Source organism: Callithrix jacchus, chromosome 5 (assembly GCF_049354715.1).
Source record: "Callithrix jacchus isolate 240 chromosome 5, calJac240_pri, whole genome shotgun sequence".
Taxonomy (NCBI): Eukaryota; Metazoa; Chordata; class Mammalia; order Primates; family Cebidae; genus Callithrix; species Callithrix jacchus.
Window position 1 is genome coordinate 52,135,918 of NC_133506.1, and position 18,053 is coordinate 52,153,970.

The 18,053-nt window shown below is 42.2% G+C and overlaps 2 protein-coding genes across 4 annotated transcripts in view; one reads left to right on the top strand and one right to left on the bottom strand.

Moving 5' to 3' along the window:
* RTF2 (replication termination factor 2) overlaps positions 1-18,053 on the top strand; it is a 53,348-nt gene that overhangs the window by 21,205 nt on the left and 14,090 nt on the right. The window lies entirely within an intron of this gene.
* On the bottom strand, positions 255-17,558 carry LOC100400279 (putative beta-1,3-galactosyl-O-glycosyl-glycoprotein beta-1,6-N-acetylglucosaminyltransferase 7). Of its 3 annotated transcripts, none has more exons than XM_054255477.2 (4): positions 17,454-17,558; positions 9,766-10,794; positions 7,994-8,089; positions 255-889 (listed from the first exon to the last, which is right to left on the bottom strand). In XM_054255477.2, exons 2-4 carry the CDS (start codon positions 10,733-10,735, stop codon positions 765-767), a joined length of 1,191 nt encoding a protein of 396 aa, XP_054111452.2. In that variant the 5' UTR covers positions 10,736-10,794; positions 17,454-17,558; the 3' UTR covers positions 255-764. The 3 variants fall into 3 exon arrangements, with proteins under 3 accessions (XP_054111452.2, XP_017827616.3, XP_002747748.3); XM_017972127.4 differs by having other exon boundaries at positions 255-4,610; XM_002747702.7 differs by having other exon boundaries at positions 255-4,978.

Here is an 18,053-nt window from a genome sequence, read left to right on the forward strand (position 1 = left end):
CTTTAGTAAGGACCCCACTCCCACATCCATCCATTCATGCAGACATTGTCCCCATGACCCCAACTCCTCCCATGAGGCCTCGCCTCCCAACACGGATTAGGGATCAAGTTTCCAACAAATAAACTTTAAGGAACACATCCAGCCCATTGCATAACAAGTACAACAGTTTGGCCTCACACACCGGCTCTGGCCTTGGGAATATCACTTCACCTGTTTGACCCTCAGATTCTATTATGTAAAATGAAAGAATATAGTAAATTTTCAAATGCTTTTTATTTAGATCCAAAATTCTAAATAATAACATTTTAAAATGAGGAAATAAATGGAGAATTCATATACTTTTATCAAGACTCAAATTCCAATTTTTAATTTCAAATTTCTAAAGCTTAATAATACTAAGTACAGGTTGAATGTTCCTTATCTGAAATGCTTGGGACCAGAAGTGTTTTAAATTTCAGATTTTTTTTGGATTTTGGAATATTAATATAAACATAATGAGGTGTCTTGGGGGTAGGGCCCAAGTCTAAATTTATTTAAATTTTATACACACTTTATGCATACAGCGTGAAGGTAATTTTATACAATATATTTAATGATTTTATACATTAATCAGAGTTTTGACTGTGACCTATCACATGAGATCAGGTATGGAATTTCCCATTTGTGACAACTTGTTAGCACTCAGAATGTTTCAGATTTTGAAGCATTTCAGATTTCATATTTTCTGATAAGGAATTTTTAACCTGTGTTTTGGTCAGGGTTGGCTAACTGCTGTAACAAACAACCCCAAATTTCCAGCGGCTAATCCAGTGGGCAGCCTTCTTCCAAAGGTAAAGATTCAGGCTGCTGCTGTCTTGTAGCTCTGACCTCTTGTTTTGGGAACATGTTCCTATCAGAAAGAGACGAGAACATCTCTTTTAGGAGATGGTATGGACCTTTTAGGAGGTTGTTATGGACCAGGCCTTGAAGGGACGCTTGTGGCTTCTGCTCACATTGTATCAACCAGAACTCAGTCATATGGCCACACCTGCAAGGTAACCTGGGAAATGTAGTCTAGCTGGATGCCCAGGAAGAAGAGGTGAACACTACCTATTTTAGCCAAACTCTGCCAAAAAGAAAAGTGATGGTGCAGTTTCAGGAACTGTAGTGCATCACAAAACTGAATGAAGAGAGAAAGCCACAGTGTCAAAGTCTAAAACAAGTATTTTCACTTTTTAGGTAATGTCTAACATTTAGAGAAACCAGTGCCGTAAGAATGTCAGGAACCTCAGTGGTGTTGAGGGTATACATTTTCTCCACTTTTCAGGCTGTAGTTTCACCAACAGTTGGCTTTTCAGTTCACCGAAAGAGACTTGAGAGCTTGAAATGGCATTGGTGCCATGTTCTAAAACACAGGGTGTGCACACTGGTTTCAGTAAACAGGGTCCAAGGAGATGTAGTTGCTAGGTGTTTTTGTGTTTACTATAAACAAATCACTAGCCAAAAAATTAATTGTATTCCCTACTGTGCTCTGCACTTCTTGTAATAAGAAGAAACACATTGCAGTAATTACAGGCTGCAAAATAAATGATGGGCTTGTTACTCAAAGCATGACCCACAGACCTGCAATCTTGTCATCACCTGGCAGGTTTTTTGTTTATTTTTTTAAGAAATGCCCACTTTTGGGCAGGCACAATGGCTAACACCTATAATCCCAGCCTTTTAGGAGCTAAGGCGGGAGCATCACTTGAGGCCAGGGGTTCAAGACCAGCCTGTGCAACATAGGGAGACCCTGTTTCTACAACAAATTTTAAAATAGCCACGGTGCCATACACCTGTAGTCCTAGCTATGTGAGAGGCTAGGACAAGAGGATGGTTTGAACCTAGGAGTTCAAGGCTGCAGTGATGGTGCCAGTGCATTCCAGCCTCGGTGACACAGAATGAGACCGTCTCAGGAAAAAAAAAAAAAAAAAAAAAAACAAGATTAAAAAAAATTAGTTAACTGAAAAGAAAGAATGAAAGACTCTCGGGCCCTACCCCAGATCAGCTGAAGTAGAATCTACATTCTAATAAGATTTTTTGATGATTTTTAATGCACAGTAAAATTTGAAAAGTGCTGATGTGGAGTATTGGAGTTGTGATCAGTAGCATTGGACTCGCTGTCTCTGTGATTCATTTATTTGGGCTTTGTAGATAGGTGAATGAGGTGTGTGGGTGTTTTAAAGTCAGAAGTCAAAAAATACATACTTGCACTGTTGTCTACCTGCTTTTCATGGAGCTGGTGGAGTGGAAAGAGAAAAAGTTAGGTTAGGGAAAAGGAGTGTCGTCAGTAGTAGTCAATGCAGCTAATTCTGGTTTTCAGGCTTTGGCCTTGGAATTATTTTAGCTTTATGCTGTCTTTATACTCTTTGCGAATATTTAGCCTCAAGAAATCACATACGACACAGCACAGGCAGCCATAAACTTTCATATGTAAGAAAAATTGAATCAAAAAATTGAAGAGTAAACTTTATGTGGTAGCAAGAGGGTTCTGTTCCCAAAAAGCTAGAGAAATTATTTTGAGATTCCTATTTATATACATCACCTTGGCAATATATTTCAGACATTTTTTACATGAGATTTAATTTTGTTCTTTTACTGTACCCATGAACACACTGAGGGTCTGATCAGGAGAGAGTGAGCCTAGGCTTCTCGTTCTGATGTTCACAGAGGCTGCTGCTTTCCCTTGGCCTCCCAGGCCTGTTGAGGCTGCCTCTCAGCCTCCCAGGCCTGTTGAGGCTGCCTCTCAGCCTCCCTGCCTTGGCCTCCCTGCCTTTCAGCTTCCTTTTCCATCGCTACCCCCACCCTCCACGGAAGCCCAGTCTTAGGCTGCTGCATTCCACATGCACTTAGGGTCCTTTTGTTACTCTGCTTTATCCTGCTGTTACTGCAATGATTTGTTCAGGACACGACTTCATTGCAGGATGTAAGCTTGTTGGGGCAGGTGTTTGTTTTAATTTGTGCTGCTTTGTGTGAGGTGAGGTGGTGTAGCTGCCTGGGACTCAGCAGTATACTGCAGAGTGTATCCCATCCTCACCTTCCCAGCTGTGTGATCCCAGGAACATCTCATCGTCTCCCTGTGTCTCGATTTCCTCCTCCATTAAGAATGTCAGACGTTTCTCTGAGTGCTTCTTCCCCAGGAGCACCCACGCCCTCCTAACAGTGCTGGTGGGCGGATGCTCTCACAAGTCCCCCTCCACAGTATGTGACTGGGTGTATCATGGGTTGATACTGGAATGAAGTGAAGGCAGGCTTTAAGTAACTTGAATGATAGAAGCTTTTTTATTGTTCCATTAGTGGGGTTTACATTCAGTTGCTATTGAGTTATAAAATACCGGGGACATAATCGTGGTGATCTGAGCTTTCTGAATGAATAGCCCGTCAGCACGTAGCCAGGTATTGCCTTTGGGAGCGCCTTGTTTGCCTGTAAAAATGTGTAGGAAGGCGGTGGTGCGCTGTCATGGGGCTCCTGTGTTCTTTTTGAAAGTCTTAATATATTTTTTCCATATGTGCTTTTCTTGGATTAGATATCCAAGGGAAAGAAATGTTTGTTTAAACAAAGGTGTTAATTTTCTGTGGTTCCTTGATGTTTGATCTGTGGGATCTGTCTTCCAAATTCCTTTCCCCTCTGGCTAGCAATTATGTTTTCCCAGGGCTATCTCATTGACACACAGCGATTCGACTTCATTTCTATGCGTGGGAAGCTTCCATGTACTGAGGTGTTTACACTTTGCGTTGGAATTGTTTCTTTCATTTCCTCTCCTCTGGTTCCAGTTTTCTCTTTTTTAAATCCCTTTTTAAAATCTCTTGTATGTTGCGCCATTTAATAGTCATGCATTTCAGTTTCATATGATGCCGTATGAACTCTTGTTAGAGAAGGACTGTACATAAAGTTCTCTACAGCAGCAGCAGCAACAACAAAAAAGTCATGGACTTTGTAAGGGAGGAGACCCAAATCTGTGAATAGAGATAATTAAGACCATTCATGTCTCAGGTCTGTGCTGTTCAGCATGGTGCCGGTAGCCACATGTGCCTATTTAAAGGTAACTTAATTTTAGAAAATTAAATACAAATTAAGATTCACTTTTGTAGTTGCACTAGCCATATTCCAATGCCAGGAGCCCCTGTGGCTCTGGTGAGCGTTGGACAGCTCGGCTGTGGAATGTGTCTACCCCACAGAGGGTGCTAGGAGATGGCAGGTCACGTCAGGACCGCAGACACTTAGGGCACCCTTTTTAACCAGGTGTGGTTGCTACTGCAGATGAGTTCCATTTCACCTAAAGACAAATACTGATCAGTATTTGTCTGGGACTGCCAGAACAGTTACATTGTTTGCAGCCAGTGAGGACTGTTTCAGATAAGCATATTTTCATTTTCCCTGGGAGTTTGTTCTTTCTTAATATCTGGGTCTTCAAAACAGGCTGTGTCATTCTTACTCTAGCTTGAGCCTGGATCCAAGTGTTTGGAGAATTTGTGTTTTCAGCAGCTTTTTACTGAAGCAGTTGGCCTTCTAAATGCATTGCTGTATGTCACCAGTGGTAGGCTTGAGTTTTTTTGTCTTGTGATTTCCTTCCCACAGCTATAAAAGTGGCCTGTAATCAATAGTAAAGTCTGGTCAACAGCATGTTTCTGTATTCATTTAAGGAATAATTTGTATCTCGGAATGATTTTCCCACTTTCTTTGGTTCAATGTTCTCTTGTTTCAAGTCAACAAGTAAGAAAGCAGACACTCCCTAGCGGTGCAGTCTCATACTGAAATGACTCTGCTTTTGGAAGTGCCAGTGTGGCTCTGTAGGAACTTCTGCCTGCCTGAGCGCCTGAAGTCTGTGCCGCTGCTCTAAGCAGGTAACCACAAGCGGGTCTGTCGAGTGTTCGAATTTGTTGGCAAACAGAGAAGGCGACTGAATGAGCCACGGCAGATCTCCTAGTCCGTATACACAGATGTCTTGGACGTAGTGGCCTGCAGAAAGAAACACGGAAACCTAGCTGCCTTTGTTTTCTCACCCATTCTGTGTGCACAGAAAGTGGCTTCGTCCATTGCCATCTGTGAGCCTCAGCTTCACCAGAGTTAACATCAAACAGTATTCCATGATTGCTTTGACAGGGGCTTTTATGTTGAATTCTGAACTTACGGTGGAAAGGGATGCCTTCATTTTTTTTTAGTGATTTCTAAAATCTTTGTTAGTTAATACGTTCGGTGAATACCATGAAATTTTAGCTCATCGTGGGCACAAAGGAGATGAGCTAGCACTCATCTGTCTGATAAAATCTCAATTCTGATAGATTCTAAGTTCCATGAACTTCTAAGTTTTTTACTGGTTGTAAGGAGTTCATAAGAATGTTACGGTTTTTAATAAGTCATTGCTTCTACCTTTTTTGAGGACCCCAGGCATGCACCACCATGCCTAGCTATTATTTGTATTTTTTATAGAAACAGGGTTTCACCATGTTGGCCAGGCTGGTCTCAAACTCCTGGGCTCAAGTGACCTGCCCACCTCAGCCTCCCAAAGTGCTGGAATTATAGGTGTGAGCCACTGTGCCTGGCGCTGCTTTTTATTGGTTTTTCAGAGTCAACATTTGTCAGAAACATTGAAGTGGGATTACAGGCCCGGCATGGTGGCTCACGTCTGCAATTCCAGCACTTTAGGAGGCCGAAGCAAGAGGATCACTTGAGCCCAGAAGTCCGAGACAAGACTGGGCAATAGAGTGAGACCTCATCTCTAATTTAAAATTTTTTTTTTTTTTAAGTGGGAATGAGTGTTGGAATCCAGTGCTGACCTGATTCCTTGGAGACTCAGTAATATTTATGTGCTTGACAACTGTGTCTGGCTCTTTCTGCTCTCTCTTTTAAGGAACACTCTGAAGTGGATTCTATTGCTATTCTCAGTTTGCAGGTAAGGAAACAGATTTAGAGAAGTGAGGGCTCAGTGTGTGTATGAGAGGGAAGGAGGTCTGTTTCAGAAACCTTGCTTTTTCTCTGTCCAGCTCCTTGCTGCTCTCTTCCCCACACCAGCCCAGTAATCCTACTTTTAAAAACTATCTTAAGGAAATACTATTTTTGAAAGGGGCAGGGGGATGTTTGCACAGAAAGTCCAGTGTTGTTTGTAAGACTATATAAGTAGCAGCTATTACCATGATTTAAAAATTTTTTACTGTTAAATGTATTTGCTACAATGTGCTAGAATCTCAGTAGAGTTACATTTAACTAGTTTAAAATTATAAATATCGGCCAGATGCATATTGCTGCCTTGAGGCCAAGGCAGCAAGATCACCTGAGCCCAGGAGTTCAGGGCCAGCCTGGGCAGCATAGCGAGACCCCATCTCTACAAAAATAAAAAATTAGCCAGACTTAACACCTGTAGCCCCAGCTACTTATACTGAGGTGGGAAGATCACTTGAGCCCAGAAAGTGGAGGCTGCTGGGAGCTGAGATCGCGCCACTGCCCTCTAGCCTGGGTGACAGTGTGGGACTCCGTCTCAGAAAAAAGAAAAAAAAAGATTACAGATATGAAGACAGTGGGAGAAACTTAGGACATAAGTGAAAAGCAACTCAGTACACCTTGATTATAACAGTACAGCTGTGCCAGTTAGACAGAGATGAATTTGAACTAGAAGGGAATAAAAATCAACGGACCATTTTCAGAGCTGTGTTAATGCTATTTGGGTGATTAAAAATAAAAGAACTATTGGTTGCTGCTTGTAATGGGATAGCCGTCCTTCTGCGTGCAGAGTCGGGCTGGGAGCTCACACATTGTAGTGGCGGCAGGTGGTTGCCCCCAGTCTGAGCCCCAGCCCTGCCCCTCCCTGTGCCCATGGGAGTGACTTTACTTCCCTGAGCCTTGGGTTCCGCATTGGTCGGTAAAGGGTGAATAATAGTTGTTTTTACCTGAGAATTGTTGTGAGGATTGAGTGCAGGCCCAGAGCCGGGCCCGAAGGTTTACTGCCTCCCTACACCAGAGCTTGGCCTACTTTGGGTGCTGATCTGAATGCTGGCCACAGATGCCACACTACTGCCTAACTGTGAGAACTGTTTTCATATGGAATCTGGGGATGGTAAGAACTTTCTGAAATGTCTACTTTAGGGAATGAGAACTTTGTTAGGATTTATAATAACTAGAGTTTTTTAAAACATTGTACAAACATTCAGATTTCATTCAGAATTCTGAATCATTATTATTGATAGTATCAACCCTTCATAACTTCTTATACCATGTGCACACCTGAGGGTCTCCTGTTTCCAGGAAGAATCAATCCCCCTGCTTTTCTGAGCGTACTGACAAGTCTTGAACCCCAGTGTGTAATGACAGGGAGCCCCTGCTTTCTAAAGAAAGAGCAGAGCTCTTGTTAACCTGTGGTTTACCTGTCACCTTTCTACCATGTGAATGGATCCCTAATTGAATCATATCCACTTTTTTAAAAACCGCTTCACTAGAAAATGGTTCCAGCCCGCTAACCTGGCACACACAGGAGGGGGCTGTGCACTCTGGCAGCAGGGCTGCTTGTCTTTGAACTGGTCTGGTATTGAACTTACATTTTTTGTCTCTAACCTGTTTATTTTAGTACAGTCCTTTAAACAGCTGAAAAAAACCCTAGTTTATTTTTAATAGCTCGTCTACTATATTCAAACCCAAGGACCTTACCCAGAAGCGCTGTTAAAATCAGTTCTTGTATCTTTGTCAGTAGTTCCTGTCACTGGATAGGAAGCTGTGTGTAGACACACGGCAGGGCCCAGCTATTGCCGCAGAGGGTGTATTCACTTTGTGAAATGTTATCAACCTTTATTCTTTGTGATTTGTGTACTTTTCTTTATGAATCTTATATAAAAAAGATTTTTTAAAATTGACTCAACCTGTGCTAATTGGATCATCACTAATTCCAGATTACTTTAAACATGATCCTCAGGCTTTCCCACTGGAATTGAGGCAGCTTTCTAGTTGTAAAATTCGAAGGTTTTTTTGTTTTGTTTTTCTTTTTACCTTTACATCCATCATGAACATTTCCTTCCTCACTTTTCCGTTTAATAGCTCGAACATCTCCTTCCCAGCCAGCGTTTGGTGTAGCACCTGGAGCATCTAAGAGGAAAACAAAACCACATGGTGTAGAATCTGCTTCCCACTTCTTTTAGTATCACTTCTTCTGTGCTGTCATTTCCATTTCCTCTAGATGAGGTAGTCAGTGAGAAAAGTAAAGGAGAAAGTCCAGCCTTCCTTGAAATCCTTCACTTGTTACATCTGATCAAAGGCTAGTGCTTTTGGGGATAGCAGCATGTGCTGCACTGGCAGTAGCTTCTGGGTGGACCAAGGTCGGGGATCCCCATCTTTGTACTTGGATTTCATTTTTCTCAGCCCTTGTTACTCACCTGTTGTATGCAGAGTGCTCTTCGTGATTCTCTTGGGGTTCTTTGGATTGTGCTTTCTCTGTAACAGCCCTCAGAGATTATTTGAAAATAGAACTTGCAGTGGATATGAGATTATAAGAAAAATGCTAACCAATTTCTGCTGGATTCATCATACACCACTATCTAGGCTGATTAGCTTGGTTGTTCAGGCTTGAAGCTACACTCCCTATAGGAGGCAGTTCACATTTTACAAAGGGAAAATACTGAAGTCCACTTAAAGGGTGGTAACTGATTTCACTTTACCTTTCAGATAACCCATCTGAAGTATTGGACTTGCCACAGAAATATTACTAGCTTTAATATTTTCTGTCTTACAGAGCCCTTAGCACAATGCCTCGCACTAGTAGGTATCCAGTAGTATTTATCAAATAAATGAAGGACTTTTTAAAGATTTATGCTCAGGTTTCTCCAAAGTCTCTGAGGAAATGCAAAATGCAAATACTTCTTTTTAGAGGGAACAAAAGCAGCCAGACTGATTTGGGTACATCTTTTAGCTAACTTCAGACCCCTAAAATCAGAGAACTTCCTGTCTCCCTAAGTGGAAGGTCCTGCAAAATGTAGAACATTTACAAAGCCAAAGAAACATAGGTAAATAGAAAAAAAGAATCTTCAGTTAAGAATAAATCTTCTGCTGATAAAGATGTATCCAAGACTGAGTTAAAAAAAAAAAAAAAGAATAAATCTTCTGGGCTGGGTGTGGTGGCTTACGCCTGTAATCCCAGCACTTTGGGAGGCTGAGGTGGGAGGATCACGAGGTCAAGAGATTGAGACCATCGTGGCCAACATGGTGAAACCCTGTCTCTACTAAAAAGTATAAAAATTAGCTGGGCGTGGTGACACGCGCCTGTAGTTCCAGCTACTCAGGTCGCTGAGTTCGGAGAATTGTTTGAATCCAAGAGGCGGAGATTGCAGTGAGCCAAGATTGCACCGCTGCACTCCAGCCTGGCAACAGACCAAGACTCTGTCTCAAAAAATAAATAAATAAATAAATCTTCTGGCTGGGCACAGTGGCTCACGCCTGTAATCCCAGCACTTTGGGAGGCTCAGGCAGGCAGATCACCTGATGTCGGGAGTTTGAGACCACCCTGACCAACATGAAGAAACCCATCTCTACTGAAAATACAAAATTTGTTGGTCATGGTGGTGCATGCCTGTAATCCCAACTACTCAGGAAGCTGAGGTAGGAGAATCGCTTGAACCTGGGAAGCGGAGGTTGCAGTGAGCTGAGATCGCACCATTGTGCTCCAGCCTGGGCAACAAGAGCAAAACTCCATCTCAAAAAAAAGTAAATAAATCATCTCCTATTGCTGCTGACCTGAAGAGGCATCCATACCGTTGGGTCATTCTTACCTTTTAGTCGGTTCAGGGTCACCCAGTAGTGTTGCGCTGGGCTGTGGATGCCTTTGGACCACTGAAGCATGTCTTTTGCACGGATATCAGTCAGTATGAACTCTACAAACTTTCTCGTAAGTACATAGTAAGCACTTCCAAAATAAATAGTTAAGTTATGAGGTGGTTTATTTTTGAATCTGTTATTTGGAGATGCGTAGGTATTTCCTTCAGGAATGAATTTGAGATGACTTTGACTTGTCTTGGATTTAATATGTGGTGGTTGGATTACTCCAGGAGTGATATTTTTATCATTCCATTTGCTTCTGATGTAGTATATGATTTCTTTGTTGGTTTTGATGGGAAAATCCTCTCCACAAAGATTAATGACATAGTTCCATTGAAATTTGGAATGCACTAGATCTTTCATACAATTAATATCTGCCTGTAGTCTTGTAAAGCCAGCATAAGCCACCTTCTCTCTCTTGGAGGAAATGAAAACATTTTCAAAACAGTTAACCAAGGTTTGCACAGCAGTCTTAAACTTCTTTGGGGCCTTTTCATCAACATGAATACAATAAACATTTTGAGGTACATAAATAGCTCTGAGAAGCTGTACAAACATGGCCAGCTCCTTATGAATAGTTATAATATATGCCAAAGAGAAATTGCCCTCTTCTGCAGACAGGGGTCTGGTTATGAAATGTAGCCCGTGAGAAATCCTGGAACAGTTTCCTGGTGTGTGTAAATGATCATGTATTTTGGATTTATGAGGGATTTTGCAAAATTTTGCAATTTGGGGGGCTGCCCCTTTCCCTTCAAATAAAGCGGAACACAGTTCATCTGGGTAAAAGCCACATTCTACTACTTCTGGATAGATAGGTTCCTCCTCTGGTTCTGCAGGAGTTGGATTCCTTAAATAAAGAAAAATGAAGATGCAGATAACTGTGCACGCCATAAGTCCAGACTTTGTGGCTCGAAGCTGGCTCATGTTTTGAGCTCCAAGTGCATTGTTATTACCATAATTTGAGTATTTTTCCTTTAAGCTTCCTAAAAGAACAACAGATACAGTTTAGGATGTCGTAACTCTCCTCCGCAGTTTTATTGAAGTATACTAAACTACATATACACACCCATGAAACCATCACCACAATCAAGATAACAAGCATTTCCCTGATTCCTCAAAGTATTCTTTTGTTCCTTTTCATCCTCTCTTTCCACCCGCATCTGTGACAATTGTGATATGCCATAATCTATATGTCACTATAGTTGAGTTTGTCATTGTGTGTTTAACTGCTTAAGAAACTGCCAAATGGTTTTCCAGAGTGGTTTTGCCAGTAATGCATGATAGTGCCATTTATTATATATCCTCATGCGTACTTGCTGTGGTCAGATGGTTTTTTTACCTTTTAATGAGTATGCAATGTCAGTTCCCTGTGGTTTTACTTTGCATTTCCCTAATGACTAATGATGTTGAGCATGTTTTCATGTTATTGCCCTTATTTAGGGAGATGAAAAATCGCAAATACGTATTTTGGACATAGACACTGACCTGTTCTGTATTATTCAGAGTTCATTGTATGCCATTACTCTGTATATAAGGCTACATCTTTCCAACAAAAGAAGTGACAAATTAAGAGGAATTTTATGATTATACACTTAAACCTTTTGAAGTGAGTTTCTGGGCCAGGCGTAGTGGCTCATGCCTGTGATCTCAGCACTTTGGGAGGCCAAGGCAGAAAACCACTGAAGCCCAGGAGTTCAAGACTAGCCTGGACAAATAGTGAGACACCATGTCTACAAAAAATCTAAGAATTAGCCAGATGTGGTGGTTCCCTGATTATCCCATTGCACACCAGCCTGGGTGACAGAGTGAGACTCTGTCTCCCCCCAAAAAAAGAGAAAAGAAAACTCCAAAGAATGACCTTTGCATGTATTAATAATTAATTAATTGAAACACTTTTGGTCACTTTTTGCTACTGCTGCACGTATTCATGCACCTTTATAGACTCAAGACAGACAACTATATGATTATCAAATAATGTTATTTATTAGATAAAGATACCTTGTTTTTAATCTATGACATATTTCCTACAAACAATTCAGAAACTCATTTCTTTTCTCTTTCTGGGAGACAGAGTCTCACTCTGTCACCCAGGCTGGAGTGCAATGGGATAATCAGGGAACCACCACATCTGGCTAATTTTTAGTTGCATCTTGTTCCTACTTCTATTTTTAAAAACCCTGTGTACGTTCAACTGGTGTTTGAACTTAGATTGGACACTGGTCCCTTGCCTTTCCACATGATTTTTACAAACGCTATTTGGATAAAGCCTCAACCAGGCAGCATTTTGAGTTATCCTTGTGTTCTTAAACTCTGAGCCACCAAAAACTATTAACATTAATTTTGGATTTTAAAGATGTTGTATTTATTTTCATTGTACAGTTTATTTCTACCCATCATGCTTCAAAAATAACAAGCAGCCACTGCCCAGGTATGTCAGGCTATAGTGTGTTCCACTGGCTCAGTAAATGTTTTTTGCCTCAAACATGAACTCTTATAACCTAATTTAAAGACATTCTTATAAATTCTGTAATATTTATTTTTATAAACATAAAACCATCATAATTTATACATTTTGTATGAGAGTACTAAAATAAATAACACCTGATAATAGAAATTGAATAGGAATGAAAAATGTTCTTGAAATGAAAGTAGGCCAGGTGCAGTGGCTCACACCTGTAATCCCAGCACTTTGGGAGGCTGAGGCAGGTGGATCACCTGAGGTCAGGAATTTGAGACCAGCCTGGCCAACATGGTGAAACCCTGTCTCTACCGAAAATACAAAAATTAGCCAGGCGTGGTGGCATGAGCTTGTAATCCCAGCTACTCAGGAGGCTGTGGCAGGAGAATTGCTGGAACCCAGGAGGCAGAGGCTGCAGTGAGCCGAGATCGTGCCACTGCACTGCAGTGAGCCGAGATCCTGCTGTTGCAGTGACACGGTCTCAGCTCACTGCAACCTCCACCTCTTGGATTCAAGGGATTCTTCTGCGTCAGCCTCCCGAGTAGCTGAGATTACAGGCACCTGCCACCACACCCAGCTAAATTTTGTATTTTTAGTTGAGATAGGGTTTCACCATGTTGGCCAGGCTGGTCTCGATCTCCTGACCTCGAGTGATCCATCCTCCGCGGCCTCCCAAAGTTCTGGGATTACAGGCATGAGCCACTGTGCCTGGCCTATTTTGTTGTTATTGTTATGAGAGTTTCTCTCTTGTTGCCCAGGCTGGAGTGCAATGGCACATTGCACAAATCTCAGTTTACTGCAACCTCTGCCTCCTGGGTTCCAGTGATTCTCCTGCCTCAGCCTCCCAAAGAGCTGAGATTACAGGCATGCATCACCACACCCAGGCTAATTTTGTATTTTTAGTAGAGACGGGGTTTTTCCATGTTCGTCAGGCTGGTCTCGAACCCCTGACCTCAGGTGATCCACCTGCCTTGGCCTCCCAAAGTGCTGGAATTACAGGCCTGAGCCACCATGCCTGGCTATTTTGTTTTTAAGCTGACCGTGAAATCATTCCTCCTGTTCCTCCTGTCACAGAATGATACCCCATGTAAACTTAGCCTTGTGCAGAGCCCAGGAGATTGGGTATTTTCAGTAGTTTATAATAATTAAATGAAGACAAGCCACAAGGGTAGCCCCTTGTCCTTCGGGAAAATACCCAGGCTAAGTGTTTTTCTCTCCCTAATATAGACACAGGGACATGGCCAGTTCAGTCTTAACCTGCTGCTGCCTTCTACCTCAGTTCCATCAGCACAGCTTTCACTGCGGCCCAGTTAAATCTTCCCTCTGGCTCGGGTTCACTGTGAAACCTCAGAATGGATGCCTGCTGGACTGCCCTGTTTAGTGGAAACCAGGATCCCCAGCAGTTTAGTTTGTCATTGTTTCAATATAAGCTTTTTTTTGAGACAGGACCTCACTCTGTCACTCAAGCTGGAGTGCAGTGGTATGATCATGGCTCATCACAGCCTCAACCTCCTGGGATTTGGCAGTACTCCCATCTCAGCCTCCCCCATAGCTGGGATTAGAGGTGCCTGGCTAACGTTTTGTAGATGGGGTTTTGCCACATGAACTTTAAAAAGAAAAACTTGTTAATGGCTGGGCCCAGTGGCTCTCGCCTGTAATCCCAGCACTTTGGGAGGCCAAGGTGGGTGGATCACAAGGTCAGGAGTTTGAGACCAGTCTGGCCAACATAGTGAAACCCAGTCTCTACTAAAAATACAAAAATTAGCTAGGTGTGGTGGCGCGTGCCTGAAATCCCAGCTACTCGGGAGGCTGAGGCAGGAAAATTGCCTGAACCCAGGAGGCAGAGGTTGCAGTGAGCGGAGATCGCGCCACTGCACTCCCACCTGGCAACAGTGTGAAACTTCGTCTTAAAAAAAAACTTAAAAATTGACATGTAATAATTGTAAATGTTTATGGAGCATAAAGTGATGTTTTAGTGCACACAGTGTATCAACATAAGCTTTTTTTTTTTGAGACGGAGTTTCACTCTTGTTACCCAGGCTGGAGTGTGCAATGGCGCGATCTCGGCTCACCGCAACCTCCACCTCCTGGGTTCAGGCAATTCTCCTGCCTCAGCCTCCCGAGTAGCTGGGATTACAGGCACATGCCACCATGCCCAGCTAATTTTTTGTATTTTTAGTAGAGACAGGGTTTCACCATGTTGACCAGGATGGTCTCCATCTCTTGACCTCGTGATCCACCCGCCTCTGCCTCCCAAAGTGCTGGGATTATAGGCGTGAGCCACCGCGCCCCTGCTCAACGTAAGCTTTTTAAGGCAGCCAGACCCTCTATTGTAAATGTAGCCTTTGGATATCTCGTTGCTGTTGATATCACTTGAACATAACAGCTAATGGGTAATATGAAAATTCTTAGAGGAAGAAAGTTTTCATGGCCTGGCATTTTTTTCCTTTTAAAGTAATGGTGAACAGTATTTTCAGTTTTGCAGACATTTCCTAGCAATTCTTAGTGAGTTTTCGTTGTGGCTGTTTTATTTCTATATTGCGAAGTCAACTTTTTAATGAAAAAATAATGGAAGTTTAGTTACTAAACATGTGACTATCACTAATTTCCAGTAAATGTAGGTGCTATTTTCTAAGTGTGGGGAATATGCCTCTCATAAAAAAAGTTGTCATACTGAGTTTTTGAACCCTTTTTTTTCTCCATAGAAAGATGTTTAAGATACTTACGGTAAAGGCTCTAGAAAGAGTGGCTGTTACCCTGTGTGTTATGGAGCAGGTACTACTGCAAGTTCTTTGTCTGGAACAGACCTATTTTTACCAGTCCAGTGTCCTGTTTCCTTGTGTATTGCTAGATCACAAACAGTTCCTAAAATTTGGGGGTTAGCCTGGACAATATAGTGAGACCTCATTTCTACCAAAAAAATAAAAATAAAACAATTAGCCAAGTAATAGGGGTCCCAAAATTAGCTACATCTGTGGTCCCAGCTCCTGGGAGGATCATTTGAGCCAGGAGGTTGCTCCAGCCTGGGCAACAGAGTGATATCCTGTCTCAAAGATAAAATAAATTTGGGGGTTTGTGTGTGAGAGCATCTCAAGGCTTTTTTCGTGCGCTGTCTCTCTTTAAATTGTCTTTCCTAGACCTTGTGTATTTTAATAACCTTTTAGCCCTCCATATCTGCAGCCTTTGAAAAGGAGCATTGTTAAATATGTATATAGTGTGCAGTGGAACAAAACAGCTTCCAAGCAGTGAATAATGTTAAAATCATACATTCGGTTGACTGAAGCCATCTAGCATCCAAGAGATAATATCTTTCAGTGGAAATAATGATCAAACTTATGGTCAGGATGATGGTTAACTTTTCAGTGCCAGAATCTGCACAAGAACAGGAATGATTTCCAGTTAATAATTCTCAGAGTGGAATTATTTTACATTTTATGTTTTTGTAGAAGGTTAAAGTACTTCCGGGGGTGGTTTCAAAGCACACTGCTCTCCTAATGAGAGCTGGTGCCTGTGTTCTTTGTCTCTTCTAATTTACAGTCTTCTTCTCCCCACTCCCACCAAGCCTTCACAGCCAATAGCAGAAGTCAGCAACATGGGTTTGATATCACATTACCTCCAGAACTGTTCGTCGAAGGATAGTCCTTGTGAATGTGTTAGGATGGTATTTAATTGGTGATAAAGACTTTCTAGGGAGAGTTGGCAGCATCCCATATATATTCTTTTTGCTGAATTTTTTATATTTGTATATTTTACAGGTAATTCCTATGAGTAAATAGATAATGGATGGGTGCCTTTAAAAGTGAACTCAAATGATTTTGCCATATATTGTAGAGTATTACTGTTTTAGAGTATTAACATTAGTTTAACCAGCATAAACAGCTGATTTAGCACCCAAATAAAGTTTCTGAGCGCTTCACTCCTTGCAGGGGTTGTGGGGGGCTCATTATTGCATTGACCTTATTAGGAACCTCATATTTGGCTTCAGGGAGTGGGCTTTGAATCAGGGCCCTCATGTTAAGCTCACAGTCCTAGCACTTAAGGATTCTGTGGGGCAAGTAATGGAAGCTCCCTGAGTGTCCATTTTCTTGACTGCGGACATGGTGTATGGTAGTGTCTGCCTCAAGGACACTGGGAGGAGGTGAGGAGTGAAGGATGTGAGTTTCACGCCGAGCCTGGCCCATGGAGGTGCTCCGTGCTCACAGGTACTCAGTCCTCGGAGTGACGCAGCCTGAAACCGTTAACTGCAGGTGCTTCTCTACTCGTCCTCTAGTCCCTGTAGCCACACAATGAAAATGTGGTGTCCTTTTCCCTCTGAGCTTAGAATGCTGTCCAGAGCAGCCTCAGTGTTAGCACAGTGTTTTCTTGAGTTATTTGCATTATGAGTCGGACTGATTTTGAATTCAAAGCTATCTGTCTGGTAACATGGATGTTTTTCACAAAATGCTTATTTCTAAAACATATAAATTATTTTAGCTGTTTTGATGGAAATAAGAAAACTTTATTTTAGGATATTTTCTCAAAACAACCAGAAGAAATAAAATTTTATTTCACAAAATGAGAGCTGAGGATTTGGACGTGGCCTTGAATTTGCCTTATGTGAGGAGTTAACAAATGGTGGCATTTTATATTTAAAAATTCGAGTTGATGCCATACTGGGAAAATATTCTACTTTTATTTTCTTTGGCTTAAACAAAAAGTAGGGACTATTTTTAAGAGAAAAAGATACCTGCAACACCTACATTTCAAATATTACTCATATTCTAGTATTTTAAAACCATAGAGAAAGCAAAGAAAAACATAATCTACTTCAAAAAGTATACCTGTGGCCAGGCATGGTGGCTCATGCCTATAATCCTAACACTTTGAGAGACCGAGGTGGATACTTGAAGTCAGGAGTTTGAGACCAGCTGGTGAAACACCGTCTCTACCAAAAATCCAAAAATTTGCTGGGCGTGGCGATAATGTGCCTATAATCCCAGCTACTCCAGAGGCTGAGGCAGGAGAATCCCTTGAACCCAGGAGGTGGAGGTTGCAGTGAGCTGAGATTGCCTCACTGCACTCCAGCCTGGGCTACAGAGTGAGACCCTGCTCTCCCCCCCACCCCACCTCCGGCCCCCCCCAACACAAGTGTACCTGCTTAACCTTTGCCATCGGTGAGTCCTGCATAGTTACTGAAGCGCTTACCAGGAGAAGCCCCTTGGTTCCTGGAGTGGGGGTCCTGGTGGGTTAGGGCCCAGCCTGACCTTTCTCTCCCATCGGTTCCTCCCGGCAGCAGCGCCTCCTTCAATCACTTGAGCAGAGTTGCTTGGCAGGTTTTGTTGCCATATATCCCTGGAGAGTTTTATTCCTGTTGGTTCTGACGTGCAGACTGAAAACTCATTGTTGCTTTTGCTTCTCTGAGTATTTCCTTGGGACCAGATCCCTCCTGAAAACCCAAATGAGACAACAGAAGATGGCTGGCCTGGATGAAGGGTACACAGTCAGAAAACTGCATTCATGGGTCAGATTCTTGAAATGATATTAAAAACAGGAGGCATGATTTAGTTATCAGATCCTCTTTCATTAAGGGGTTAAATAAAAATCACTTAAAAATCCTGTTTCTCCATAAATAGCATTCAGAAAAATCCAGACGTTTCACAAGGCAGGGCTGAGCCTGCTGTATGCTTGGTAGCGCCCCCACTGTAAGTCTGCGCCATAGCACGTGGTGAAGGTGGACTGGACAGCAGATCTGTTCATTTCACTTCTTGTCTTGCATTCTACCTCTGGAAGGAGGAAGCCGTTCTA

Coding starts and splice junctions, on each gene's coding strand:
- LOC100400279 (XM_002747702.7), bottom strand. CDS start 10,735: ATGAGCCAGCTTCGAGCCACAAAGTCTGGACTTATGGCGTGCACAGTT. Junction 8,090..9,765: donor GACCCTGAACCGACTAAAAG/GTAAGAATGACC, acceptor TTTTCCTCTTAG/ATGCTCCAGGTGCTACACCA. Junction 4,979..7,993: donor TGTTCATGATGGATGTAAAG/GTAAAAAGAAAA, acceptor TTCTTTCTGCAG/GCCACTACGTCCAAGACATC.